The sequence below is a fragment of the Corvus brachyrhynchos genome, unplaced genomic scaffold (genome assembly GCF_000691975.1).
Source record: "Corvus brachyrhynchos isolate BGI_N302 unplaced genomic scaffold, ASM69197v1 scaffold32, whole genome shotgun sequence".
NCBI lineage: Eukaryota > Metazoa > Chordata > Aves > Passeriformes > Corvidae > Corvus > Corvus brachyrhynchos.
Window position 1 is genome coordinate 11,348,703 of NW_008237919.1, and position 27,464 is coordinate 11,376,166.

General features: G+C 42.0%; 3 protein-coding genes across 3 annotated transcripts; 2 read left to right on the top strand and 1 right to left on the bottom strand.

Moving 5' to 3' along the window:
• The first annotated feature begins 491 nt into the window (after positions 1 to 491).
• CCT2 (chaperonin containing TCP1 subunit 2) lies at positions 492 to 10,274 on the top strand. The gene is made up of 15 exons (XM_017733216.1): positions 492 to 566; positions 1,032 to 1,097; positions 1,196 to 1,307; positions 2,136 to 2,212; positions 2,936 to 3,048; positions 3,590 to 3,792; positions 3,991 to 4,091; positions 4,172 to 4,299; positions 4,709 to 4,812; positions 6,337 to 6,456; positions 7,006 to 7,134; positions 7,220 to 7,323; positions 8,338 to 8,437; positions 9,153 to 9,294; positions 9,966 to 10,274. The coding sequence occupies exons 2-15, from the start codon at positions 1,095 to 1,097 to the stop codon at positions 9,994 to 9,996; spliced, it is 1,467 nt and encodes a 488-aa protein (XP_017588705.1). The 5' UTR covers positions 492 to 566; positions 1,032 to 1,094; the 3' UTR covers positions 9,997 to 10,274.
• LRRC10 (leucine rich repeat containing 10) lies at positions 10,135 to 14,827 on the bottom strand. Its single transcript, XM_017733217.1, has one exon. It carries the CDS (start codon positions 13,665 to 13,667, stop codon positions 12,831 to 12,833), a length of 837 nt encoding a protein of 278 aa, XP_017588706.1. The 5' UTR covers positions 13,668 to 14,827; the 3' UTR covers positions 10,135 to 12,830.
• Positions 14,828 to 18,291: 3,464 nt separating this feature from the next.
• On the top strand, positions 18,292 to 27,278 carry LOC103614888 (cathepsin E). Its single transcript, XM_017733218.1, has 8 exons — positions 18,292 to 18,626; positions 20,642 to 20,759; positions 21,272 to 21,390; positions 21,895 to 22,094; positions 22,764 to 22,886; positions 23,802 to 23,946; positions 26,363 to 26,461; positions 26,554 to 27,278. The coding sequence occupies exons 1-8, from the start codon at positions 18,390 to 18,392 to the stop codon at positions 26,731 to 26,733; spliced, it is 1,221 nt and encodes a 406-aa protein (XP_017588707.1). The 5' UTR covers positions 18,292 to 18,389; the 3' UTR covers positions 26,734 to 27,278.
• The last annotated feature ends 186 nt before the right edge of the window (positions 27,279 to 27,464 follow it).

Here is a 27,464-nt window from a genome sequence, read left to right on the forward strand (position 1 = left end):
GGGGCCGGGCGCGCGCGGGGTGAGCCCTCCCAGCCCCGCCTTGAGTGCCGGGAGCCGCGATACGGATGTTTGGCTATTTGATCCTTGTTCTTTAAGGCCTTGGATGCTTTGCAAATGTTGGTCCTTAAAGGCGTATATTGGTAACTGCTGTAATTAATTTGCCTTGATATGCAAAAAAAAAAAAAAAAAAAAAAAAATCAGCATAGGTATTAAAATGCTAACGCTTCAGCATGGTCAGTAAATAGAGTTTTTTTAGTTCCTGCTGGTTGTGCCTGCCCTCGGGTCGCATGGAAGGCCGGTTCGTCGGAGACTGCCAGGCAGATTTTTAAGAACTGTGACTGTTTCTTAAATATATCTTTTATCACAACAAAATGGGGTATGGAAGTAATTTTATTAATAAAAACATTGTTGAGGTTGTTAGTGTCAGGGATTTTTAAAACACATAGTTTTATTGAAGCTAGAATAATATCCTTATGATATCTGTGTTTCAGGCATCCATTTCCCTTGCTCCTGTCAACATTTTCAAGGCAGGTGCAGATGAAGAGAAAGCAGAAACAGCTCGGTTGGTAAGTTTAATTCTCTAAGAAACTGGTAGTACCTGAGGTAATTAAACTTTTGTCTTTTCTACTACTAAAAATACTTTCACTTTATCATGATATGGAACTTCTGTCTCTAACTGGCTTTCCTTGTTGCACGTCTGCGAACAGAAGAGAGGAGGAGTGTTGTTCATACTGAAAATTAGAGAAACTCTTCATTGTCAAAATCGAAGTAACTACTGGCGCTCAGAAGATTGGTGTTTTATTGGGAGGCATTTTTTCTGGCTTTGAGACAGACTTAATGGTTTTTGTGAGAATTAAGTATATTTGTTCTGGTTATCAAAATATAGCAGTAAAGAAACTTGGACACGGCCTCCATTGAAAGAGGTGGAAGGGTTGGTTGAAATGTCCTCTTGAAAGCTACGTGATAGTGTATAATTCTTGTATTACAGTAGAAATAAACTGTTCCCTGAGGTATGTTTATTTTCATTTCAGTCATCCTTTGTTGGTGCCATCGCCATTGGTGACCTAGTCAAGAGCACGCTGGGCCCTAAAGGCATGGTAAGACAGCTGCAGGCTCTCAGTAGTCATACCTGTTAATGTGGCTTTAATAGTTACAGTGCGTTTTCAAGCAGTGTTTGAAATCTCACATCTTGTAGGACAAGATTCTTTTAAGTACTGGAAGAGACAGCTCTGTGACAGTTACCAACGATGGTGCAACCATCCTGAAAGCTATTGGAGTTGACAATCCAGCTGCCAAGGTCTTAGTTGGTGAGTTCTTAAAGGCTTGATATTTGTTAGTTTGTAACTCTGTTACAGAGTTTTTATTTGTTCTTAGAAAACTGTTCTTGAAATACTGTGAAAAATTGAAGGGGGGGAGCAGAAATCCTGAAGTAAGGAGGGCAGGGTACTGCAAGAGTTAACGGAGTTTTGAAAAAGTAAAATTGAGGTGTATGCTGCTCTTCAGAACTGTTCTGATGTCTTCTTTCCCGCAACCATGGTTTGTCCCAGGAGTCAGAAGGGACAAAAGACAGCTGTGTGCCCCTCTTTTTTCAGTGGGAAAATTCAGAACAGAAATCTACGAGGCAACAGAGGTTCTCTGGTTCTCCCAGGTTTAAATCTCTGTCCCTCAGTGAGCACTGTACTTCTGGACAGAGTTTACCTCTGTGATCAACTGTCTTACTGTTTCAGTGGTCCGGTTCTGGTGACAAGCAGGAGCCTGAAGAGTTGGGTGTCAGATTTCCTAATGATTTTATGTTTGCTGGGTCCCAGTTTATCAGCAGTTCATGCAGCAGACCTGGTTATTATAGTCTCTGATCCTGTATCTGTACCTTAGAGCTTCTATCCAGCTGTACTTCCTTTTGATAAGCATCTTTAGGACTGGGAACAGAGGGGAGCATCTTGACCATCACCAGGCTGAAACTGGTGTCTAGGTTGCAAATAAAGAGCAGGAATTTGAAGGATGCTGAATTTCATTTGCATGTTGTGTTTTTCTGTGTTTGTTTTTTGGAGTTCCCTCTTTACGCAAAGAATAAGATCTGTTTCTCTCCTCCTAATGCATGAGAAAAATAGCATTAATACTATGTTTTCCTTCTTCAGATATGTCAAAGGTTCAAGATGATGAAGTTGGTGATGGAACTACGTCTGTCACAGTGTTGGCAGCTGAATTACTGAGGGTGATGTATTACATTTTTTCAGATGTTTGCTTGCCAGTGTAGTTGTCTGATACCACCAGTAGGAGGTGTGTTATCCTGCGCTTTTGAAAAGGGCTCCCATAGCATAGGAAGGAATAGCTTGCTCTTTTGCTGTTGAAATTGGTAGGGGGAAAAAACAACCCTTAGGTATTGCATCATCATTTTTTTGGTATTATTTTAGACTATTATTCCTTACATTATTTTTTATAAACTCTCAAGTATTTTAAGTTGACTCTAACAGGTCACTTCCTGGCTATTGCACTGGGCAGCATGCAGCACTGCTTAGTTGTGAGGCTAAGTCCTCTGAAATCCTTTTCCATAACATTAATGAGGAAATTACTGCTAAATTCTGTTCCTTGCTCAAGACCTGAATTCATGGTGTTCCTTTAAACTCTGTATGGGTTTTTTGTTTATGTAAAATTTTACATTGCCAAACTCTAAACCTGAAATTACTGTGAAAGGGACATGAGAAGTGAGTAATTCTTGCTAGCAGAGCTGTGTCAGAAAGTTTGATCATCTCAAGTCCAGGAACTGGGATCAAGAGCATCTTAAGGAATGATCCATCAGCTTGCCAAGTTCCCTCAGAAAAATGAAGATAGTCATTTTTCAAGTACACTTTAAGTTGCATTCATAAATGAACATGTCTTTTCTAGTTAGTGTAACTGTACGTTTGGGGGGGAAATAATATTGATTTCATTTAAATAGGAGGCAGAATTACTGATTGCGAGGAAGATTCATCCTCAGACCATCATTGCAGGCTGGAGGGCAGCCACAAAGGCTTCAAGAGAGGCACTTTTGAAAGCAGCTGTGGATCATGGGTTAGTAATGTCCATTTGCTCTTCACAAAAAACTACTCAAGATCAAAACATCAGTGCGAATTACAGTCCATTGGTAAAATCTTCGCTCGTATTAAAGTATAGTGAAGGCTGAGCTAATGATTTTTAACAGTTGAGAAAAAAATACTGGGGTTTATTTCAAGTGAATTACAGAAGCTTTTTGATACTCAGAATTACTTAGGATGTGCAGAAACGAAATACAAGCAGTAATTTGCTCCCTGGAACAAAAATTTGAAGTGTTATTTCAGATTTCACATTCACATTTAAAATGTAACAATTTCCCTTGCCTGGCACTTTGAGAGCACAAACTTTCTAAAGCTGAATGCGAAAATTCTCCTAACAAAACCTGTATTTCAAATAGAAGGTTGTGTTCCAGGACAGTGGAGGGATTCTGTGCAGCATTCCTCAAAACAGAATACGGTACATAAAGGCACAGGCTAGAGGAAGTGAACAAAGACTCATGGTGGTAGCTAGCGGTAGGGCTTTCAGACTTTCCACTTTAACTGAACTGTCTTTATTGTAGTAATGATGAAGTGAAGTTCCGTGAAGACTTGATGAACATTGCAGGAACAACTCTTTCATCAAAATTACTTACTCACCATAAGGATCACTTTGTCAAGCTAGCTGTAGAAGCTGTTCTTAGGTTGAAAGGTTCTGGTAACTTGGAGGCTATCCATGTCATTAAGAAACTTGGTGGAAGTTTGGCTGATTCCTACTTAGATGAAGGTAAGTCTTTTGAGTGTTGACCGTATATGCACTTGAGAAATAAAGCTTCTGAAAGTTACACATCTATGTAAATTTGTTATAGGAAACATTACTGTGTTATTATTAAATTGAATACTAAAGATGAGGGGATTTTGTTATAATTATGAATTGTACTCCTTTTTTAATTGGAAGTTTTACAAGACCTTTCTGTTACTATAGGCTTTTTACTTGACAAGAAGATTGGTGTAAATCAACCAAAAAGAATTGAAAATGCAAAGATTCTTATTGCAAATACTGGTATGGATACAGACAAGATTAAGGTATGTGGCAGAACTACTGTTGAGATACAGTGTTTCTGTAAATGGAGTGTTGAGAGTGATCTCTCTTTTCTTTCATTTAGATTTTTGGTTCTCGTGTTAGAGTGGACTCTACAGCAAAAGTGGCAGAAATAGAGCAGGCAGAAAAAGAAAAAATGAAGGAGAAAGTGGATCGTATTCTTAAACACGGAATTAATTGCTTTATTAACAGGTATGTATTTCTTGAGAAAAGGGGAGAGTTACGTTGCTTCCCATGTTGTTCTAGTTCACTCTGCTGGAATAGGCAGTTAAGTACCCAGCAGGCACTTAGGATCAAAGGACTTAAAGCATATGGCTGCCTGTGCTTAGTGTGATAGTGTTTCTTCAGAGGAAGGGTATTTCAAAAAGCATCATAGGTTGAATTGGTTTTTTTTCTTAGCATTTTATGTTTTCCTGTCACTGTGTTTGCTTCTGTGTTGTGTAACATTCCATGTGTGGCAGGTGCCTCATACATTGACTGCTTTAGTAGCTTTCAGAAATCTGTCCTGTGTCCATGCTACTGAGAATCTGGTGTCTTTTGTTACTCTGTTATTTTCAAAGGTTTGTTCTGTGTGTGATGGGGAGATGTGTTTTAATTTTAGGCAGCTGATCTACAACTACCCTGAACAGCTCTTTGGAGCTGCTGGTGTCATGGCTATTGAACATGCAGACTTTGCTGGTGTAGAACGTCTGGCTCTTGTCACAGGTGTGTAGAGTACCATCTTGTATGGAACTTGGAGGGGCACTTTATTTGTTTGATCGTTAGTAAACATTAAACTTACTTGAACATTGCTTCTTTTTCTCCAGCATCTTTGAATAAAGGATCATAATGGAAAACATGGGATATAATTTAGCAAGTTAGTGCCAGTTAGTAATTTTCTTCCATATTTTAAAAACATTTTTAGTTAAGTTCCTGACGGATAAGATTTTGAAATGTTTGTTTTCTAAGGAAAAGATGAAACTTAGCAATAAAAGAAGAACTCCACAAATTAATACTAATAGTTCTTGATTCTGTGATAATAACACTTTGTTCTACATGGCTGTTGTTCAGTTGTAATGATAGAAAAGACTAAAGAGCCATCCTTTGTTAAAAATGTGGGCTTGAGTTGTCGACTTGAGGTGGACCTCAAATGACATGAACAACCTGGATATTCTGATAGTGGTCAGCATAAATGTGATTCTAGTAACTAATGAAAATGAAATCTCTGGAATGCTACAGATAATTCTCGTTGCTGAAGTTAGAGGTAGTTAACTGGAACATCATAGTTGATTCTGAAAGTGATCAGGAGGATGAAGTAGTTTTGCAGGAGAAAGGAAAAGACAATGACTTATTTATCTTAGCAAAACTGAAGTACCAATTGTATATAACTGTCAGTAGGCACACTGACAGAGGCAAATATGTGATTGAGAGGAGCATTGCTTTCTTTCTGAATTCAAAGCAAGCTTTCTAGGCAGAGCAAATGGGCCTTACCGGACCACACTGGCTTGAATAGTATAGCTGAAAAAAAGACAAGTTTTTAATATGCACAAACTCTCTGCTATGTATCTTGGTTTTCCTTATAGTGCTGCAACTACACAGTGCTGCAAGCTACTGCGGAATAACTGAGCATGCATTGGTAATGCAAAGAGTGTTCTAATAGGAAGAGGAAAGAACTAGAGCAGTGTTCTGTTCAAAGACATTTTGGTCTTTGTAGTACCTATTTTGTTGACAATATGGCAGTTTACAAATTGTGCACGGTATTGCTGCTACAGCATGGAATGAGACTTGTGATGCAGGAGAATGGTGGCCACTGGTTCTCAGCCATCATCAGGCAGGCAAAGTGAATACTGTCACAAGCTCAAGTTTTAAAGCATAAGAGACTTCATTTAGTATTTTCTAAATATTTAATTAGTAAATACTGTGAAAACTTGAAACATACTGACAATTTAATGCTAGCAAAGATGAATGTTTATTCTGCTATCAGACACAACTCGAAAGCATTGTAGTCCTTGTGATGTGAAACAAAACATAGGTGTTTTAGGGATTTATCAGCATTGGTTAAAGGTTTCTGGTGCCATATGCTGACATGAGAAAATCTTGGCTTATCAGTATTGTTAATTTAAATTTATTTTGGGGCAATTACAAAGATGATTTTTTTCACATCCCCTCCCTGTCCCCTCTTGGTAAGACATTGCCTGAAGGGATGCTTTCGTTGTGAGCTCTGATTGCTTTATGATCTTACACTTGTAGGTGGTGAAATTGCATCAACCTTTGATCACCCTGAGCTAGTAAAACTAGGAAGCTGCAAGCTTATTGAAGAAGTCATGATTGGAGAAGATAAACTCATTCATTTCTCTGGAGTAGCAATGGGTAAGTGTTTTGTCACTAATGATGTATGGTAACGTTACTGTAACCCTCTGCTAATGCTGTTCAGTTTCCAGTGAGGCATAGGAATTTTGTAATGATTCATGTCACTGTTTTTATTAAAGTCTTGCTTTTCAGTAAAAATCCTGTGTATGTTTCATGTTACATAAATGAACATGCAATCATTTTTAAAGATGGGAACCAAGACTTCTGCTTTGGGAGATTAAATTGACAAGAAAAGTAGCAATATATCATACATAAACAGCTTTGAGAGCTTGTTCTAGTAAATAGCAATACTCTCTTAAGTTTTCAAGGAGTTTTGAGGTGATATTAATTTTCTGTTAAATTAAATAAGGTGTTGTGGAACCAAAGCAATAGCACTGTGTACATAATTTCATCCTATCTTTGAAATGTCATCACGCTTGCTTTTGCTCCCAAAATTAAGTAATACAAAACTTGTCTGCAGTGATAGCAAAACCATTTAAAATGCTTTGTGATAGCCTATTTTTGTGTCCTGGATTCTCTTTTTAATCCTTTTGCATTTGTGCTTTCCAGGTGAAGCTTGCACCATAGTTTTGCGTGGAGCCACACAGCAGATTCTAGATGAAGCAGAGAGGTCTTTGCATGATGCTCTCTGTGTCCTGGCCCAGACTGTGAAGGACACAAGAACTGTGTATGGTGGAGGTGAATATCAGATTCTTTGTATATGACACACATTTTGTATTACTGTACATCAGATATATAACATCTGTGTGTCTTCAATGAATAGGTTGTTCAGAGATGCTGATGGCTAATGCTGTTGCAGAACTTGCTGTCAGAACACCTGGCAAAGAGTCTGTTGCAATGGAGTCCTTTGCTAAGGCTTTACGAATGGTAGGTATATTTAATCAGTTTGCTGGATTAAGAGACAAAGCTTCATGAAGTTTACTAACTTGTGACATCAGATAGTTGCTTCACTTTAAAAGTTTTGGTTTTCTGAAATAAAAAAGTGAAGTTTAGCAACACATCTTGGATAAACAAAGGGAGAATTTTGTTTTTTGTCTTAGGAAAAAGTACTGGTGTTTTAATAATTCTGCATGTTACAGAATTGTGCAGGTTTATATGCTAGCCCTCCTCTAATTGGTTCTTGTTCACCTTACCTGCTAGTTAAAAGTGCTGTAGAAATAGTACATAAAAATCTCATCTTATGTAGTTGATGACTGATTTAGAAAAGAGCGACCCTTCTGTTCCATTGATGCTCTAGTGCTCTTTGGGTGTATTCATACTCCAGTACTATCTACAAGTTTCTAGTCTTGGGTTGTAGATTGCATCTTAGTAGGAAGTAAGAGTGTCACAAGAAACATTAATAGAATTGTGCTAACAGGCTGTCAATTTGAGAAGAAATTTACTTTCTGCAATTTAAATTAGGCAAAACCTTTCTCCTAAGAAAATTAATTTCAAGAGCATAGTAACACGTGACCTCTTCAGTCAGCACATGCAAGTTTGCACTGCTGTCACGGAAACAGTGAACAGAATGATCAGGTGGTTAATGTGCTTACCAGCAGGCTTGTGCTGTTTAAATGGAAACATTTCTTTAGTTGTAGTCTGAAATGATAAACTACAAGATTCTTTTTTTTCTTCTGTCCATGTAAAATGAACTGATAAATCTGCTAACATACTTCTGTCCTCTTAGATACTTTCTTACACCAGGATCTTGAAATTCTTGGAAAAGTAGTTTGGATTTTTTACTTTTTCTATATCTTCTGAACACAGTAACAGATCATCTGCCATGTTTCTGAAGCATCTTTTTGAAATTCAGTTGTAAACTTAAAACATCGAAGTATGTTTCATGTTTACTAGGGATCAGTCCCTGTGTTAAGTAAAAACAACCTGTGTTTATCCCCTTAGATCCCAACAATAATAGCTGATAATGCTGGCTATGACAGTGCTGATTTGGTTGCTCAGCTCAGAGCTGCTCATAGTGAAGGGAAGACTACTTATGGACTGGGTAAGGGGTTCAGTTTTACTTCTGTGTTTGAATTTCTGTTTGGCAGGTCCATTAGGCTCATTAAAGTTGTTCACATATGTCTGTCACATATTATCAGCTGGGAGAACTGAGTATGTTGATTTGTTTGCTTTGCATAGAACTTGGGTGTACAGCACTATGTTCCTTTTCTGTTCAACCAGGCTTTTGACAGTGGAGTGAAAACCTTTATTTTTGAAGTGGATGGTTTACACCTCTAAAAACCACTTTCCTTACACTGAGTCTAGTTATAGGAAGCTTAAAAAGAAAACATTGTTTTAAAACCAGCAGCCTGCTAAAAACCCAGCAGAACCGAACACGTCCTTCCCCTTGCTCCTTTCTTCCCCCTCCGCCCCCCGCCCCCAAAAAACAACCAAACAACAACCAGAGTTGTGGAGAAGAACCTTGAAGTTAATATATCTAAGCGAATAGTGTGGAGAGTCCTGTTGGGATCTTGTCTCCTTATCACAGTGTATAAAATTTTTATCATTAATTGTTTGTATGTAATTGCAACATTAGGCTTAAATCAGGAGTCTTGAGGTAAAAGACTTTATTTAATACTTCCCTTACTATCAGTGTAGTTCATCTGAGCATGTAAGTTACTATGCTCTCAGCTTCTTGTAATTTCCTTAAAAAAAAAGCCAAGTTAAAAAAAAAACAAAACCGAAAAAACCACCTCTTAATGTATTTCTTCTTCCAGATATGAAAGAGGGTGTCATTGGAGACATGTCAGTTTTGGGAGTAACAGAAAGTTTCCAGGTCAAGAGACAAGTTTTGCTGAGTGCAGCTGAAGCAGCAGAAATGATTCTTCGTGTAGATGACATCATTAAAGCAGCACCAAGGTATGACCAGAGTATCTGCATGGTCGCTCACAGTGGTGTAGAGTAAACCTCCTGTGGAAGAGTAGTGGTGCAGAAAAGTCTTGTTCTAAAAATACTTCACTTGAAATGGAGCCTGACACCTGACATGCTGATGTTCATATTAGATAATTTTACTGCATTAGCTAGCAGTATTGTCAGGCCTTTAGAGCCATGAGCAAACTTAAATTGCTGTGCCTGAGTAAGGCCTAGTTAATCTTAGGTCACCAGCTGCTTGTGTTGTGTATAGCACTCAAGCATCTGCACAAGTGGCTGACCAAAATGTAAGGGATCATGCTTTCTTTTTTCTTTTGGCAAGAGTTGTAGTGAAATGTCCAGCTGCTTCTGAGATAGAGTCTGCAGCTGAAACAGGAACACGTTTGTTAAAAGGTTTGGGAAGAATTGCTGCTGTTAGGCAGGTTATCCCATGGGTGCCTGCTACCAGGTAGTTTTCAGTGCTTTTTGAATCACAGGATTTTTTTTACCATGGTCATAGGTGGTGTGTTAGCTTTGAGGTGATACTGCTTTTTGTGCTGTGAGTTAAAGATGTCACTGAATGCAAAATACCAACTAAAGATTAAAAATAAGGGTGGGTGGGGAGGGGCTGGTGGACAGCAGCGGGGTGGGAATTTTCTGATTTTTCTTTTTCTCCCCAGAAAACGTGTACCAGACCATCGCCCCTGTTAAATTTTCTTCAGTTCCTGAGGATGTGTGGACCAGATCTCACCTAGTAAATTTTTTTAATGGTCTAGTTTTTGTGAGGTTATGGAACAGAAGTTTGAGATAAATGTCTCCATCAATGGCACTGTCTTCAGTTGGTTTTTACTTACTGGAGCTTTTATGTGTTGTGGGGAGGAATTCACTTTCAGGGGTGTATAAACCAGGGGTTTTATACAACCCTATTCATTCTGTTCCTTCCAGGTTCCACTTAAAATACACAGAAATAAAAAGCTAGAAATAAATAATTCAGATTCCCCAAAGTTGTATTTCTTTTCTGTACAACCAGGAAGGGCAGATCCATTAGGACTGCTGCGGTGCACATCCTCAGGCCTTGGATGCTTCAGGGAGTGACTAAGCCCTCGTTGCTCACTGGTTCATGTTGGCCTGCTGTGTTAGTGCAAGTGGTGTATTCCAGTCCTGGCTGCATAGGTTTTGAGTTGGGGTTTTAGAAATAGGCTCTGAAGTTAGATGATATCTTTTTCTAGGGATACTGGAATATTACTCTTTTTTTTTTTTTTTTTTTTTATGATGGAAGAGAGAGAGTGGAAGAGGAACCTCAGTCAATGCCCAGAACTACAACTAAGTGATTTTACAGCTTTTTACACCACAGATTCTACATTCTGCTGAGGGGAGTTGAGAGGAACATGGAGTTTGGGAGAGATAGCAACATTGTGGACCAAACAGTCTGAGTGTTGATCTCTAAAGTACTGCGCTGACTTTACGAACACTTACAGTAGAGGGCACTTAGCAGTAGCGGCCACTTAGCAGAAAACGTGCCAGGCTCCATAACATTGACTTCCTGCCCTTTCTGCCCTGCCCTTTTCATGTCGGTTGTAGCCTGTCTTTATATTCACTTTCCCATTCTAGTAGTTACTGCAAAGGCAACATGTTTCTTAACTGGACTGGTTTCTTTGTGCTTAGGTTGTAAGGAAGCCTCTGATGCCTGCAGAAGTCTGCATGCAGATTTATGATGACTGTAAGCACAGACAAGCAGGGGCCCTGTCTGTGTGGGGGCCCAGAATGATGCCTGCAAGGCCTTGTGACCTTTCTGGCCCTTGCAAGTATAGTAAAGCACCTGGCAAACACCAGGGCAAGTCTGCCAAAGCAGAAAGATTAAATTGAAATAACCAAGTATATGTGCAAACATTTTTCTCCCTTAGATTTCATAAAATGAAGGGAATCTGCTTAGAGAATCCTCCCCTTAACTCTTGACAGAGACTCTTCAGCTCTCCAGAAGTGACAAGTCTGGAGAGAGCTGAGTGCAACACAAACCACTGCTAAGCAAGTGGAAGTACACTCTTCCCCATCCCCTCAGCTGAAGACAGTACCAGCTCAGTTTTATGGGATATAAAACATTGACCTTGGATATTAAAAAAGCTTTGTTCTACTTTTCTTTTTGTAGGAAGAAATTGTTTGAACAAGACTAGATAAAGAATTTGCTGTTAATTCCAAAGAAGGATGGTTTAACTTGGCAAGATGCTAGTATACTTTAATTTGACTAGTAGCACACTACATGGGTGCCAGCCAGATCCAAATTTGGACTTCATTTAACAAGACAACACGTGCTAGCAGAGTCTGTATATTCCCAGATAATTTTTCAAGCATGTAGATGACTTTAAGCAGTCATGAACTGGCATGGAATCAAATCTTTTCTGGGAAGTCAACTGCTGCTTCTGCAGGCTGCACTGCTGAGACAGTTCTACTAGAAGAGCGTGCTGCCACGGCTCTCCACCCTTTTAAAACAGCTGTCTTTCATCTAATTCAACCATGCTATGGAGTCGTAAAGTTTAAAATGTCACTTTGAGACAGATTTCTGTTACTCAATTAAAGCAAAGCTTAAAAAAAAGGGCATTTTTAGGGGGATCTGGGCTGGTCCAAGCTGCAAGCTTGAGAAATACGCAGCTGAAATCAGTTGAGTAAAGTTTGCCTCACCTTCAGATTATGTGCAAGCCTGTAGTGACAGGCTTACAGCCCTGGATTTTATTCATGCAAGTTTACCTTTGCAATTCTTGTAGCTTTTCCTTTTCAGTTAGGCTTTCATTTTCTTCTTTGCTCCTGCATGAAAACTTGTCCTGTACAGCTGCCCTTAGAGGCAGTGTTGTCAGTAACAAAACCCAGCAGTAAAGCCTACAGCTCTCCTCACCATCGTTTGAAATGCTGTTTGGCAGTACTCAAACAGTACCAAGAACTATTGCAGGAAGAAGGCAGCAGCAAAGGAGGAGAGCCCCCTTTTCATACATGCTGTTTCCTTGGAAGTGCAGCCAGGACTCTGCTACCACTTCGCACGCGTCAGACAGGGGAACCTTCAAGGTGTTGCTGCATTTCAGATAAGTAATTTGAGACAAATGCTGTGGGTTGCTTTAGAGCTGTGGGTCTCAGCAGTGACCATCTTGAACAGTAGCTTCCAGCTGAGCTGGGACACCTCAGCAAGGTGGAAGGGAGAAGAGTGAGCCCACAGGTGAAGAGCAGCAAGTCCATATGTGCTCCATGCAATCTACCCATAGAAAACAGCTAGACTGAGTCTTCATCTCTGCTGTGAACTCTGAGTGGTCCCAGCATGGGGGGAGCGGGAAAGGGAAGAAGTCTGTTCTAGGAAGAGTGCTGGGTGGTGCACAAAGACAGGTACAAGATGGGTCTGTACAAGAGTTTTGCTGTCAATCATTATCTCCAAGCTGGTGCACATACTCCTGATGACTGCCAGGTGGTGTGGTGATCCCTGGACACCAGCAAGCAAGGGCGAGGTAGAGGTTGGGCAGTGGCGTGAGTGCACTGCCACCTTGGGCAAAAGGAGCAATTGAGCATCAGCAGGGCTCAGCTTCTGGCTCGGTCTTGGCGGCAGGAGGTAGCAATGGTTTCTCGTCGAGCGTGATTTCTATCACCGCCCCGGATCGCTTGCGGGGCTCAGGGGTCTCCTCTGACCATCTCCCCACCCTGCGCACCCCTTTGGCCACTTTGGGTGCGTTCCTGCAGGGGTTGTGGTCGTAGATCACCAGCTTCAGGCCAGGGAGGTGAGCTAGGCTGGGGAAGAACCGGATGGAATTGCGATCCACGTCGATCACCTCCAGGAAGGGCATGTCCAGGAGCACGGGAGGGAACTCGGACAGCAGGTTTCCTGACAGCCAGATGGTGCGCAGCTCCTGCAGGCACTGCAGCTGGGGAGGGAGCGTGCGCAGGGCGTTGGAGCCGGCATGCAGGGTCTTGAGCAGTCTGAGCTCACACACCACTTCGGGCAGGTACTGCAGGCAGTTGGACTCGATCCAGAGGGTCTTGAGGTTCTGCAGGAGTCGGAGCTCGAGGGGCAGGCTGCAGAGCTTGTTGTTGCCCAGGTAGAGGATGCACAGCTGCTTCAGCGTGCACACAACTAGGGGCAGTGCTTTGAAGTTGTTGAAGTCCAGTGCCAAGATCTGCAGGTTTTGCAGCTGCTCCAGCTCCGGGGGCAGATGGTTAAGGTTGTTGTCACTCAGGTACAGCTTAACCAGTTCCCTAAAAGAGCAAATATGCACAGGCAGCTGCCTCATCTGCCTGCCACTCAGATCCACCATTTTATCCACTGGCATCTCTTCTAGGTCTTCTAGGAGGTACTTCTGGCACTTGTTAGAGGGCACAAAAGCAGCTATGGCTTTCAGACTGTTGCCCATCTCGGGATTTTGTTTTGGGATGGCCGGGACTGCGAGGGACGGAGAGGCCCGCCTTGTTCTTCTCCTGCTGCGCACTGGCCTGTTGGTAACTCATTCTTCCCAATATAAGGCTCTGTTTACATGGCAGCAGCCTTTAATCTCAAGGGCTCTGAAATGTTTCTGATAACTGAGTGTTTGGTGACGGGGATTATAGACAGGGCGACTCAGGGCCCAGGTCTCCCTCTCTCACTCATACTCCCACTTGCTCACCCCTCCCCAAAACATTCCTTCTTGCCTCTTCTTGCACACTGTAAATGTTCTCTGATTTTGCCCCAAACAAAATCAGGGTCACGCCAGTGCCCCAGCCCCTCACCTCTTGCTTGCAGCCGCACTGTCTGTGTAGCCAATGCAGGCAGCAGGGATGGGCTTGGGAAAGTAAACACTACAGCAGACCAAATTTTTAAGCTCAGATGTTTAACTTTCATGAAACTTTCAGCAGAAATGTCAGATATAATCAAATAGTGATTTAAAATAACTGTCAAGACTTGACTGACTTTCAAGATGAGTGGCACTTTCAGGATGTATTTTGAAAGGTGCCAAATACTTGGATTTCAGAGTGTAACTTGCCACCCAATACCTATTTTAAAGCTTTAACACAAATACTTGGCAAATTGCTATCTTGAGCCATTCTACTATTTATATTCCTAGTTTAATGGTATTTATTATAGCCTCTGGCACTCTTGACTGTGTAGGGCCTTTTTCATTACATTATGTTTTACTCCTTGTCTGAATCCCAATGTAATGTGCTATCACAAACTGCCAAGGCTGTTCTCCATTCACCTTCCAACTGTGCTACTGCAGTTCCCGTGTCTGTACCAAAACCTCTCAAGAAACTCCCATGGATTTAATTCCATCAAGATTCTCACTTGTTATGAGTGACATAAATCCAATGTTGCAAAGTTACGGCTATTTAGATGTGACAGTATAAACTGTTCTCCTCTCATCAAGACCCATTTTGCTATTCAGTTCTAATTTCCAGGAGCATTCCCATGTATAGGAACCTCTGCATAGTTTGACTTGTTGAGCTGCTGCTATTTCAAGCTTTCCTGGGGACTCATATGTATCCCTGCCCATGGCAGGGGGGTTGGAATTACATGATCTTTAGGATTCCTTCCAACCCAACCCATTCTCTGATTGTCCTGCCTGTGTGTTGGCCATGGCTCTACCATGAACTTTGGACGTTAAAGCTGGCAGAGTGTTTTAAGGTAAAAGAACCTTTTCATCACCTGGCTCTTTGCTTTGATATCTACAGCTCATTGCTGTCATTTTCCACACTCTACCATAATTTAGGGAGAATATTTTCTTCGAACAATCAGCAATTGGTTTAGGCGTATTAGGTTATATACTACCAAAATCCATGACTGCTGAGAGGCATATGCTCTTGAAAAACAAAAGGCTGAGCAAACAGAAGATTGAGGAAAAGGCACCACTTAAAGGGGCCTATAGATTTCTGGTCAAATCTGGTAATACAGAGCTCTCTACTATCACTAGCTATCAGTTTGGTATAGGATGTTTATGAGCCTTTTCCCCACAAGGTGAGTGGTTGTACCATGCAGCAGTGATGCTATGAAATGTATGGAGGGCTTTCCTCTGGGAGGAGAACAACAGAGAGCACACCTGGGAACCAGTATTGCAGCAGGACGGAGAACGGTGAGTGCTGAGACCTGAGTGCCATAAAATAGGGTTTGGATGGAGAAGCTGGGCAGAGTATCAAGCCTGGAGAACAAAGATAATGTCACAGTCGTCTGTGGTGGTGCTGTGGAATAGAAGGCCTGAAAGTTTCCTCTCTGATGGCAGGATGTGCTGTGCATGGCACCCCAGCAGCAAGAGGCTGGTTTGCACTGCATGAGCATATCCCTCTAGACACTTCTTTCTGCTTTGACACTCTGTGTCCTGTCAGAGGACCACTGTGGGGAATGTGTCAGCAGGTTGTTGTATTTGTTTTTCATTTCTAAACAACCGTGGCACCTTCTGAAGGCAAGGGTCCCTCCCCTTAACGCACTGTAGGCTACAGGTGTGGAAAACCAAATACATTTGACATGATCAATAATGAATGTACATCCACAGCAAAGCCTTGTCTTTTAGACAAATCTTTTCAGATAACCTACTAATCATAACAACATAAGAGCATAGGTAAGAATATAGTAATGATTTAGTTTAGGCATATTTTTCCTCAATAATCCATATGTAGACAAATAACTTTGCAAAGTACCTTGTGTCTGCAGATACAGATATGGATATATTGTTTTTCTACTTGAATTATTTCTACTTAATGGAACTTTTAAGCTGCAGATAACTATTTCTTAGGGATGCTCTGCATTGTAGTTTAATCATTATTCCAGCTTATCAAAAAAAGTCACCATGACCTTTTGTTGCCGCATTTTGTACCTCTGTTAGCTAAATTAATGTCTGCTTGGAACATAGTGTGAGATCAGAGAATTTGGGAAAGAATAACCTTTGTGTGTGGATTAATAAAGGACTACACTTGCAATAAAATTAACAATCATGTTCTTTCTGAGAATCAGCCACTCAGTGGAGGCACCAAGGCAAAGGCAGTCCCCACAGTAGACCCAGGCAGTGTTTTGAAAGCCACTTCATGTCTTCAAAGTTATCGTGGTGCCCTCCAACATGAACATTAGCGACTTCCCAGAAACATTTGTAGCATTTGAGGAAAAGTTCAAGTGATAAAGGCACTCAGCACAGACATTGTCTTGTTCTTGTCAAAGTGACACTGCCTCACCCAAGGGCATGACATCTGCTCTGCTGTGCATCAGATGACAGGTGGAGGCTCCTTGAGAAATGCCTTTGCTTTCTAGAAGTTCGCATATGACCACATTTTGCTCACCATTCTCATTTCCAGCACCCAGCTCCTGCAGCTCAGTGGCTGGGATGACTCTGGGACAGAAAATGTGATCATTTGCTGATAACTTGTGTAAGATCTCTGAGTCCAGGAGAAATATGGAATATTACTCAGAGCTAGATAATTGAAAAAACTAATAATAATAAAATAGAAATCAATATAGAAGATGCATTTTGGAGATTGTATTATTTTTTGAAATAACATATTATAATAGAGATGCTGGTGCTTTTTCAGATCCAAAGCTCTGCCTGCAGCTGTGTGATGGCACCAGACTCAGTCTTTGCTGAGTTTTTTTAGCCCTTACAATTTTGTAGGTACGCTGGCAAAAGCAAACTATGTATTTCAAAATCCCTGGAAACTAATAAATAGAGCTCTAAACTTATTGATTTTAAGGCTCTCATGCCCCTCCTCAATCAGTTTGACATAGCAAGGGAAGTGACTGAAAGGAACAATTTTGGTTTGCTTTGCATTTATTTAAAGTCTGTGACAGGCGTTTAGACCCCTTCTTGGCTCACAAATGCTGTGTTTGGGTTTTTCAGCTGTTTTTTCTTGACCTTGCTACTAGGGCAGATGATGACAACTCCTGCCACCTCCATGTCCTTTGACATTCATTCCTTGCTGTGCTGTTGCACATCTGCTCTCTTTTGAGAGGATTACTTAGTTCCAGTTCACTTTTGCATAGTGAGCAGTTTATTTTAAACAAGTGGTGTGTTGCAAGGAAAGAAACGTGGTTGCTCTTTTCCCAGCATCCTACCATAGCCTTTTGAACAAAAATGGCTGATTATTCAAAGTTAGCTTTAATATATAGGCTGCAGTACGTGGTTGCTTCCTGCACTTTCTTGCGCAGAGGAAAGATTCAAAAAGTCTGGTAAGTAAATTGCAGGCTCAGTGCTCAGCTTCCTCCTAGGCAGCTGATGGTTTTGGGGTTGTGCTCTGCCAAATCAGCCTCTTTTTGACACCATTATTTCTCTGCAGACTTGACTTGAACCCAAGTGTTAGGCAGGGGTGGGAGCCACTAACCTCAGGAAATTTGCAGGAAAATAAATCCAAAAGAACTCTTCCAAATGTCTTGCTGAAATGTGTGCAAAATTATTGCTGTTTTTTACTGTGTGTTGCAGTATTGTACTGTTGTGTTTTTTACTTTGAAGATCCATTTTATGGGGTGGCAGTCACATTTATGTTCAGACTGGAGCTCTCCCATAAATAGGGAATTAAACTTCAGCTGTCAGGGGGTGACTTGTCACAAGCCCATCAAATGTCTGTCTGCTCAGCCCTGCTGAAATGTCTCCATGCAAAAGGGAAATGGTTATAATGTCCTCTTTCTCTGCGTTGAACACTTCTGAGCAACATCTCACTAAAGCAACTTGAAAAGCAGCAAGTCCTTGGACTGCTTCCTCTTCCTCATGCTAACAGGAGCCAAACTCACCCCATGTATTGTATTTATGTAAAAGACATTTAGGATTGTTAGTGAAATGTCTGCTTGGTCTAGACTGTGCCCTGGTTATCTGTGCCTGAGTAGCTCCACCGGACACCACTATTTGCACAAACCAGCGGTTAGTCTGAGAGTAAATTAATCCCTTTTCTGCCAAAGCACTGACCTCCTGCGATTGATTGACCTGGCAAACGACCCTTAGCTGACAACGGGCCATAAAAAAGGGACTTCTGAGCAAAGGAGTGTCATTAGCTCTGAACAGCTTGGCGCCATGCGGAAGAGAACATGTCTGGCTTGGCTGGCACACATCTCAGCTGGCTTCATGGGGTGACCTGTGCTTGTTGCTACTCGAGGTCTCAAAAAAGAAGCCTTTTTAAAAAAAATTGAGTATATGACAGTTCTAGAAAGGACAGTCTGTTATTTTTTTGTGTGTTTATTTTATCTGCATAGAATCCCCTTGATTCGATTCAAATCTATCAAGAAACAGCTGAAGGAAAAGGGAGAATTAGAGGAATTTTGGAGGAATCACCACCCTGATGTTTTTGCCCGGAGGTATCTGCATTGTTTCCCTGCAGATATTGCTTTATCAGTAGGAACTGCTTCAGAAAGGCTGTATGATTACATGAATGTAAGTACAGTTTTGGTAATGCAATCATTAGGACTCATCGTTCTATTGAGGGCAGGTTTTTTTTCCCAGCACATTTCAAATCTATTCTGTCAATGAAATTATAGGGCTTGAGGTATCTCGTTGCTTTATGCTATAAATATTAGAGCATAAAAAACCAGGTTGAAACCTGCGAAATAGAGCATGTCTAGATCTAGGATAGCATGGGGCCTGGGTAGAAAGCTGATGTAGAGTAGCAGTGGTAGTCCTGTGACAAGCTTTATTTTTATATAGGTCTGTGTTGGACTCCATTGGGTCCCCAAAGAAATATGGGAGTTTTGCCTGTATCAGTCTTGGGGAAGCATAGGGTTTTTCATAGCAGAATCTGATTACTTCATTTAGTCATATTCTATTTACCAGACACATGGATGCTTCTGTGTTATAAAAAAATCCTCCAAATCTCATTTATTTGATCAGGTGGAGCCATAAATCAGCGATAACAAAGACCTAAGTAGAGTTTTTTATTTTTCTGCTTTTATCTCTGGAGTTTTTTTATGTATTAAATATTGGAGACTGACCTGGGAGGATCTACCATCTAAACTGAAAAAGGAAAAATATTAATTTCACTGGATCTCAGACAGGCAAGTCAGCAGGTCTACCATTTTGTAAGGTGTCTTTCCTGGGTTTAGAATTTTGTCCATTTGGATGGTCTCTGATTTTTGTTTTATTTGGTTCTTCTGCTATGCTTATCTCAAGGAAAACTAAGCTGCAGAAATGTTGTGAAGTCTTCATCTGAACAGGGAACAGAATTGAAGGGAAGGCCAAATTCATTCAGCAAGAGCTTACTGACACTTGAGGGCCATGAAGAAATAAGTATGTGAAGAAGAACAAAGGACACTGAAGCATTTCAACCTGCTTTAAAGCTTATTTCAAAGAGGCATAAATCTCAAAACAACAAAGCAAAACCCACTTCCCCATCATATTCAGGTAGCACCAGGAATGGTTTCATTGCAGTGTGTCTGGAGGTTTTATTGCAGTGTGTATGTGGGTTTTCTGGTTGTATGTTTTTTGGAATTTTTTTTTTTTTTATGAACATCACTTAGGTTTATTTAATGCAGGAAGAAATACAATCCTACTGTACAATTGGATATTTTCTTAAATGGCATGCTTGCTTGCATTCTCAAGAGTATCTCAGACAGTAAATTCTGGGGTCAGAAATGTCAGTGTATTAATTAACAAGTATGCACTTGAAGGTACATATTCAAATACTTGTAGTGCTGAACAAAGTTTGGCACTAGCTATTGCTTCTTTATCTGTGGTTGAATTCCAGAAATGCCTCTTCCTAAAAATAGGCCTCTTAATGCTGAAGTGCTCTTCCAGGGCCAGATAGGAGCACTTAGACACTTGTATATGGGATGTGGATAAGCACTTCACTCCAGCATTCACGTGTTCACAGATTATCTCAGTATCCAGGGATGGTCAGTAGTTTCTTCATCTGCTGGATGAACTTTGTCCAGTACATCAGGAACAGTTTGTGCAACACAATACTTTTTGACTTGCTATAATACCTGATAATTACAAAGGAAAAAAGGCAGCCACATGTGACAGTGTTTGTGCCACTGGTTGGAACCCTCTGAAGCTGGCAGAGGCAGGTCATGCTGACTTTGCACTGATTTTTTATTGACATCAGTAAGGAACAGCCTGAAAGACTGTGTGGTCATGTGAGAGTTTCATCTTGGAGATGACCTTGCCACCTCTGAAGCCAGTGAAAGTGGGTTTGTTGACTCCATAGGGAGCCCAACTGAATGTTTGCTTAAAACGCTTTCAAAATGCCACACTGTTGTGCATTCAGCTGAAGTGAAACCTGCTGCCTGGAGCCACTGGAACCAGACACGCTTTGTGTGGTGTGCATTTACTTTTAAGTGGAATTGCACAGAACCCCCTGAGGAAGTGCTGTGTGATGCTCCCCAGCAGGCCTCTTCCTCAGGAATAGCTGGCTGGAGGCTGCCCCGGGGCTGAGCGGGTTGTTCCTCCCGCAGGCGCAGTACTACGGGGTTGTGAGCGTCGGGACACCGCCCCAGAGGTTCACCGTCGTGTTCGACACTGGCTCCTCCAACTTCTGGGTCCCTTCCGCTTATTGCATCAGCGAGGCCTGCAGTAAGAAATGTTATTCTCCCTGATGCTTCTCGTGTCTTGGGTCCAGAGACCTTGCCCACTTCTCCTTTCCCAAGAGGCTTGTCTGCAGCAGGGATCTGCAAGGCGAGGATTTGGAGCATCCCTTAGGGCCGCTCTCCTCTCCCCAGTTTGCTCCTCTGTCTCTGTCCCTCGTGTCACGCTGCAGCCAGGGCAGGCGCCGGCTGCAACTGCCCAGAGTCCCTCTGCACCATGAGGTAAAAGGCATGACAACAGACCTGGGAGACCTACCAACAGAGGTGGAAATTCCCATTTTTGTTCTAATTTTTCTTTAAAATGCAAAATTACCTCTCAGGTACAGAAAAACTGGTGTGCCTGCAGGGGAACTGAGGTACCTGCAGTACTTCTTCAACACTTTTCTCATGAGAGAAGCAAAAATCTGGCTCTCCTACATCTCATCTGGTTCCGCATTGAGGAGTGGGTGCAATGCCAGGACCTCCCCTCAGCGTAGAGATGTCATTTTTTTTTTTGTGTAGGGGTGCATCAGAAATTTAAGTCCTTCAAGTCAGATTCATATGAGCACGGAGGGGAAGCCTTCTCCCTGCAGTACGGCTCAGGACAGCTTCTGGGCATTGCTGGCAAAGACACACTGCAGGTGAGTGCCCACCTAAAATGGGTGTCAGCCTCCACATCAGCTGTTTTCAGGGCAGTTCAGATACTGTCCTTGTCCTGGAAAACCTTGTTCATTTAGGCAAGGGCAGGGTGAGGTCCCACCAAGCCAGGTTCTGAGAGGTGTGGGTGCTGCTCCAACACCCACACCTCTTTGGACTACCAACACAAATGCCTCAGATTTTATTTTTCATTTCTGCTTGTCTTCTTGGATCCTATCCTGGGTTTATGAACAAGCAGCCACGTAATTATGGCTACTAAATATAATTCTATAATAAATAATTTTAAGGAATCAGTGCAGCCTACCTGCCAAATGGGCACGTGCTATATTGATGCAAGTCGCACAAAGATACCGAGGCTTTTTAAACTGAATGAATCCATTGATATGGATCAGAAATATGGCTAATTTCTTGATATAGATGGTGTCATTACTTTCAGTTGTGGTTGTTCTTTGCTTGGTTGTTTTTTGCTTTGTTTTTTTACCAAACAGATAAGTAACATCTCCATCAAGGGACAGGACTTCGGCGAGTCAGTGTTTGAGCCAGGAGCAACTTTTATCCTTGCCCACTTTGATGGTATACTGGGCTTAGGCTACCCCTCCTTAGCAGTGGGCAATGCTCTGCCCGTGTTTGACAGCATCATGAACCAGAACCTGGTAGAGGAGCCGGTCTTCTCTTTCTATCTGAAAAGGTCTGTCTTTAAAATGACACTGCCAAAAAAGAAGTAAATCTCTTTCAACAGCTGATAGAAACAACTGTGCATCTCTATAAAGCTTCAACCCTAGAAAATGTCCCCCTTTTTAAAGATTCTTTGTGGTTTTTTTTTTTTTTTTGTTTTCAATTTGACATTGAAGATTATGGCATGAAAAGAAAAAATGTTATGGGGAGGATCATGACTTTTCGGACAGAGATTTATTCTTTTTGGAGTTGGTCATAAAGAAAAGAAAAGTTCCCAGCTCAGACTCTCCATGTCTGTTGCCAGAGGTTTCCCTCTGGCCCATGGAGATGAACAGAAATGCTGTGTTACACCCAAATAGCCACAATTCAGAAAAATACTGTTCTCTAATCTGGACCTAGCTGCAACTCCACCTATTTCACTTGTGTTTATTCTTAGCTGAGAGTAGCAACTGTCTCAGCCTGCTCCTGATGCCCACCTTGGTGTCTACAGTAAGTCTTCTCAGAGGTTGTTTGGAGGGTCTGAGTTGGGGCATATACAGTTATAATTTAGAAACAATCCCTTTCAGCCACCCATATCTGAATTTAGAAAGGGCTGTGATTTGTCTTTTGCTTTTTAAGTGTAATCTCACTGGTGCCTGCTGGCACACTCCCATGCCTGTGTTAAACTGTTTTCTGCTTTCAGAGGAGACGACACCGAGAATGGTGGTGAGTTGATTCTGGGGGGAATAGACCATTCTCTCTACAAAGGTTCAATCCACTGGGTCCCAGTCACAGAGAAAAGCTACTGGCAAATACACATGAACAAGTATGTATGTATATATAAAAAACCTGGTGGAATTCACCTCCTTTGGTAAACTCCCAGAGACAGAAGCATCTGGTGACATGGGTGCAGGAGGACTCAGCTGCAGTGTTGTACCTCCATGCCTCTCAAAGAGGGGTTTCTCCAGGATGAGATTGGGGTTTGTTAGTTCTCTAAATCTGCTGTGATGTGGGTAGCTGGTTTCTGGGAGAGCACGTTAGTATGTTTTAATATGATGCACCAGTGGTCAAGTTGAGTCTTGGTGGGCTGTTCATTTAAGAGGTTAAGGCACCCAGGAATGGAATCCAGCTCTGGGTCCTGCTCTCATCGGTCCTGATAACTTTGGTCAAAGTAGCCAGTGTTCCTTTGTCCCACCTCTAGCACCCTGCCTAAATTCATGAGAACACATACCTGGGGATGAGGACAAATTCATAAGCAGGAAGCACATGATTAGAGCTGTAGGAGACCTGAGAGAGAACAGTGGGTCCACAGACATTCTTGTCTTAAGCAAAGCTTGGCAGCTAGTTTTAATCATAGAATTACAGAATCATTAGGGTTGGAAAAGATCTTTAAGATCATTGAGCACAACTGTAAACCCAGCACCACCACCAAGTACACCACTAAACCATGTCTTCAAGTGCCACATTCATACATCTTTTGGACCCTTCCAAAGATGGTGACCCTACCACTTTCCTGGGCAGCCTTTTCCAATGCTTTACAGCACTTTCTGTGAAGAAATTTTTCCTAATATCCAACCTAAATCTACCCTGGCGCAACTTGAGGCCATTTCCTCTTGTCCTGTCACTTGTTGTCTGGGTTTAACTTCGGTCAGTACTCTGGTACTTTAGCTAGCAATAATATGGTGTTTCAGTCACAGTGTATATGCTGTTTGCTTAAAGCTGCTTTTTTGTTTACTTACAGTATAAAGATCCAGGGCCGGGTGGCATTTTGCTCCCATGGCTGCGAAGCCATCGTTGACTCGGGCACTTCTCTTATCACCGGCCCCTCTTCACAAATCAGGCGATTGCAGGAATATATTGGGGCAAGTCCATCAAATACTGGAGAGGTAAAAACTGTGCAGCCAGAAAACAGCTAGAGAGGAAGAGAAACTGGTATTTGATGCAAAGAGTTGGAAAATAACCAAAATGATTGCTTAGACAGGTGCCAGTGAAAGCCTTGTTTCCAGGACAGCACTGAACTCTGAGCCAAGCTGCTTTTGACCTGTATGCCTCACCCCAGCTCTCCTCCCAAATGTTCACCTCCTCTTCTATACTGGTGTGTAAGGAAACAATGGGCACATCTGTTTGAGGAATCGATCTGTACTCTGCATGAGAGAGAATTTTCTTTTGGAAGCTCAGAGGATTTTCAAGACCCCCAGCTCTAGCTGTTGGCTCTCCCAGGCCAAGAGGGATTTGGTGCTGATGGCCAGCTATGTCAGCATCAAATGGAAAGGGAATGGTATTTTAATGATAACCCCACAGTGGCTTCACTGACAGGACCTCTCACTGTCAGCTTGCAGTGGAGCAGTTGGTGTTATGCCAGAGCTCCTGGGAGGGAGGCACATCAGTGTCACTCACAATTCTGTCTCCTTGCAGATGAGTCAGAGGGTACAGGACAAAGCTTGCTGTCTCTTACTCTTCCTCCTGAACCTTATTCCTCTGATCACTTGCTGGTTTTCCTTTCTTCCCTGCTGCTGTCTCCTGCATCTCCCTTGCAGACACTCCTCACCCACCAGCTCCCTGCTCAGTGCCTGCAATGCTCCTCGTCTTTAACTTTGTTAAACTGAAACAGTTTGCTGCACTAGCACGTTACACAGCTCCGGTGCCCAAGGAAAGCTGCTGTGTATGGCTTTTGTTAACTTTGCATTTCACAGAATATTCTGAATTGGAAGGGACCAACAAGGATCATCAAGTCCAGCTCTCAGGTGAATGGCTCGTACAGGGATCAAAACCACGACCTTGGTGTTATTAGCACCATATTCTAACTAATTCGTCTTTATCCTGACCCAAAACTGCTCTTGGAAGAAAATTAAGAGTATTACAAGTGCCCAGTGCACTGGACAAGGAGCAAAGACAAAAGTAGACTCTTGATCCACTTTCATTTGTAATGGGAGGGCTTGGAGTGACATCTGTAACTCCTTAGGCTCCTGATTCTTTCTCAATTAAACCTTTAATCTTGATTTTGTTCAAATTTTTAGATACATGCTGAAGAGTCTGCTTTGATAACAAGTTGATTTTATAACGGTTCATGCTAATGAATATAGATAAAATACATATTTCCAATGTGCTTATACTAGCCTAATACAAACAAGGAATGGGTCATTGCTGTGTAAGTTCATATATGCTAGTGCTGACGGAAGAACACTCAGCTGGCATCTCAGATTCCGCAAGAAAGCAGCCTGAAAATAAGACTTTCTATGATTGATTTTTAGCAATCGAAGACAGACTGCACATATCAGCTCAAATTTATCCCAGTAAAAGTGACTGTATCCATCCAGGATTTTACCAGAATTTTCATCTCTTTTCAGCAAGGATTGATTTGTTCTGGATATACTATTCTGTAATAGCTATGTAAAAGAATTATATCTTGCTTCTTGTATCCTACAAATCCTTTTACTGGCTTTTTTTTACCCTTGTCCTCTGTATCCCATGGTTTGTTTTGTTCTAATGATATGACAGTTGGTAAGTGTACACAAGATGTAAGGTTATGTTTTCATAAAACAGATTGAAAAATAGCAAAAAGCAGATTCTTCCTTCTGGGAAGCCTCTACAACAATGGCTTTAAACACTACACAGTTTACAGCAGCTCTGGGACTTGGAGCATTCTGCAATGCCATTTCACACACCAGTTGTTTTATGAAATAACTAGAAAGGACAGGAAATTATCTTCTCTGTTACTGTAACTGAATGTATTATTTATGGAAATTAACGACCATGCCAGGGTTTAGTCCTTCTACTCTTTAAATCCCACTCCAAGGCAAAGTATAAGCATAAAGTGCTGTATTCCTCACTAGCTGTTTTTCCCCTAACGTGATGGTATTATGGGAGGACCTGGGGTGAACTGCAGCCATCGGGTGCTCCCTCTGTGGCTGGAGCAGCTCCCTCTACCCTGTCAAGGTCGGAGCACTGGAGGACTTTTGCTCAGCAGACCTTGCTGATGTAGGCTCGCTGGGGCTCTCACACTTAGTTTTGCCTTTGAGTTGCACAGGGAGGGTATCAGAGCCCACTTCACCTCCTTTCTTTTGGGACTTGCAAGGATTTTCATCAACCCTGGGTCCCTAGGGTGCTGTGGTGTGGGCTGCTGGGCTGGTTTGACCAAGTACAGGAACTGGAAAGCTGGGGGGCAGTGTTAGGCTGTTAGTCAGCCCGATGCTGTTTCTCTGTAGTAAATTCACTATTACCTACTCCAAAAGCCTTGAACTCAAAGGGCAATACTTAAAGAAAGACAAAGCGATCCCGTCTCAGTCAGTGCATCGTGTCCAGTTTCTCGTAGACTGCAGAAGATTGTCGAGCTTGCCTCACATAAGCTTCGCGATCGGACACCGCGAGTACAAGCTGACTGCAGAGCAGTACATCATCAAGGTGCGTATCCGCAGCTTCCCCGCTCCCTGTTCCCTACTCCCTGAGCTGGGGAGGGAGCAGGCTGCTGCAGGGACAGGTGCTTTCTCTTCCAGGAGTCTATTGATGACCAAACCTTCTGCATGAGCGGCTTTCAGTCTCTCGACATCCCCACTCGCACTGGCTCGCTCTGGATTTTAGGAGATGTCTTCATGTCTGCATTTTACTGCATTTTTGACCGTGGGAATGACAGAGTGGGATTTGCAAAAGCTGTTCACAGGAAGGATTACCACTGAGCCGTAATAGCATTTATTCTGTCTTTACTCAAATGTTAATGTAATGATCTTCAACACATGTGTGAAGAAGAGCTTTTACTGAAACTCTGGACCTAAATGCATATTGTGTTCTCTCCCTCCACGTTTTAAGGACTTTGCAGTGATCCTTGTCCCAGATTATATAGTTTGGTTAAATATCTATATGTTTACAACGGAGAAACAATTTTTCCTGAGTAACTCACGGACACTACAGCTCCCAGGATAAAGCAGCAGAACAGCTCAGCACTCAGATTTGCAAAAGATCAGGAAGAATAAAAATGCTGAACTGTGCCAGGCTAACAAGATAGCAGCTATTACTGGGCAAAACTATTCCTAGTCCTGTCTGGTCTGGCTATCCTTTTTTTTTCTTCTTGCGTGCTAGTTTCCACCTCATTTCCTACAGATTTCCTTTTTGTCACTATTTTCCATGGTTTGGGTCTTGTTCAACTTTGTTTCCTGAGTGCCATGGAAATTCTCTTTAAATTAGCTTGCTCCAACCAGCTTATATAAAAGGGAATTTGACTGATGCCTGTGGGGTGACTAATTTCGACTACTGTTCCTTGCACAATTTCCTGCTCCTTACACCGTCTCTCAAACCTGCTTTTTCCCTTGGGCTCATTATCCCTTGATAATTCTCCTCTTTTGGGTCTCAGCAGTCTCTCAAACCTGCTTTTTCCCTTGGGCTCATTATCCCTTGATAATTCTCCTCTTTT

Excerpts from the sequence above, each read along its gene's own strand:
- CCT2 (XM_017733216.1), top strand. Across the intron at positions 3,049-3,589 it reads AAAGCAGCTGTGGATCATGG|TAATGATGAAGTGAAGTTCC; the intron begins GTTAGTAATGTC and ends TCTTTATTGTAG. Across the intron at positions 7,324-8,337 it reads TTGCTAAGGCTTTACGAATG|ATCCCAACAATAATAGCTGA; the intron begins GTAGGTATATTT and ends TTATCCCCTTAG.
- LRRC10 (XM_017733217.1), bottom strand. The coding sequence starts at position 13,667 with ATGGGCAACAGTCTGAAAGCCATAGCTGCTTTTGTGCCCTCTAACAAG.
- LOC103614888 (XM_017733218.1), top strand. The coding sequence starts at position 18,390 with ATGACAGTTCTAGAAAGGACAGTCTGTTATTTTTTTGTGTGTTTATTT. Across the intron at positions 22,887-23,801 it reads TGGCAAATACACATGAACAA|TATAAAGATCCAGGGCCGGG; the intron begins GTATGTATGTAT and ends GTTTACTTACAG. Across the intron at positions 26,462-26,553 it reads CAGAGCAGTACATCATCAAG|GAGTCTATTGATGACCAAAC; the intron begins GTGCGTATCCGC and ends TTTCTCTTCCAG.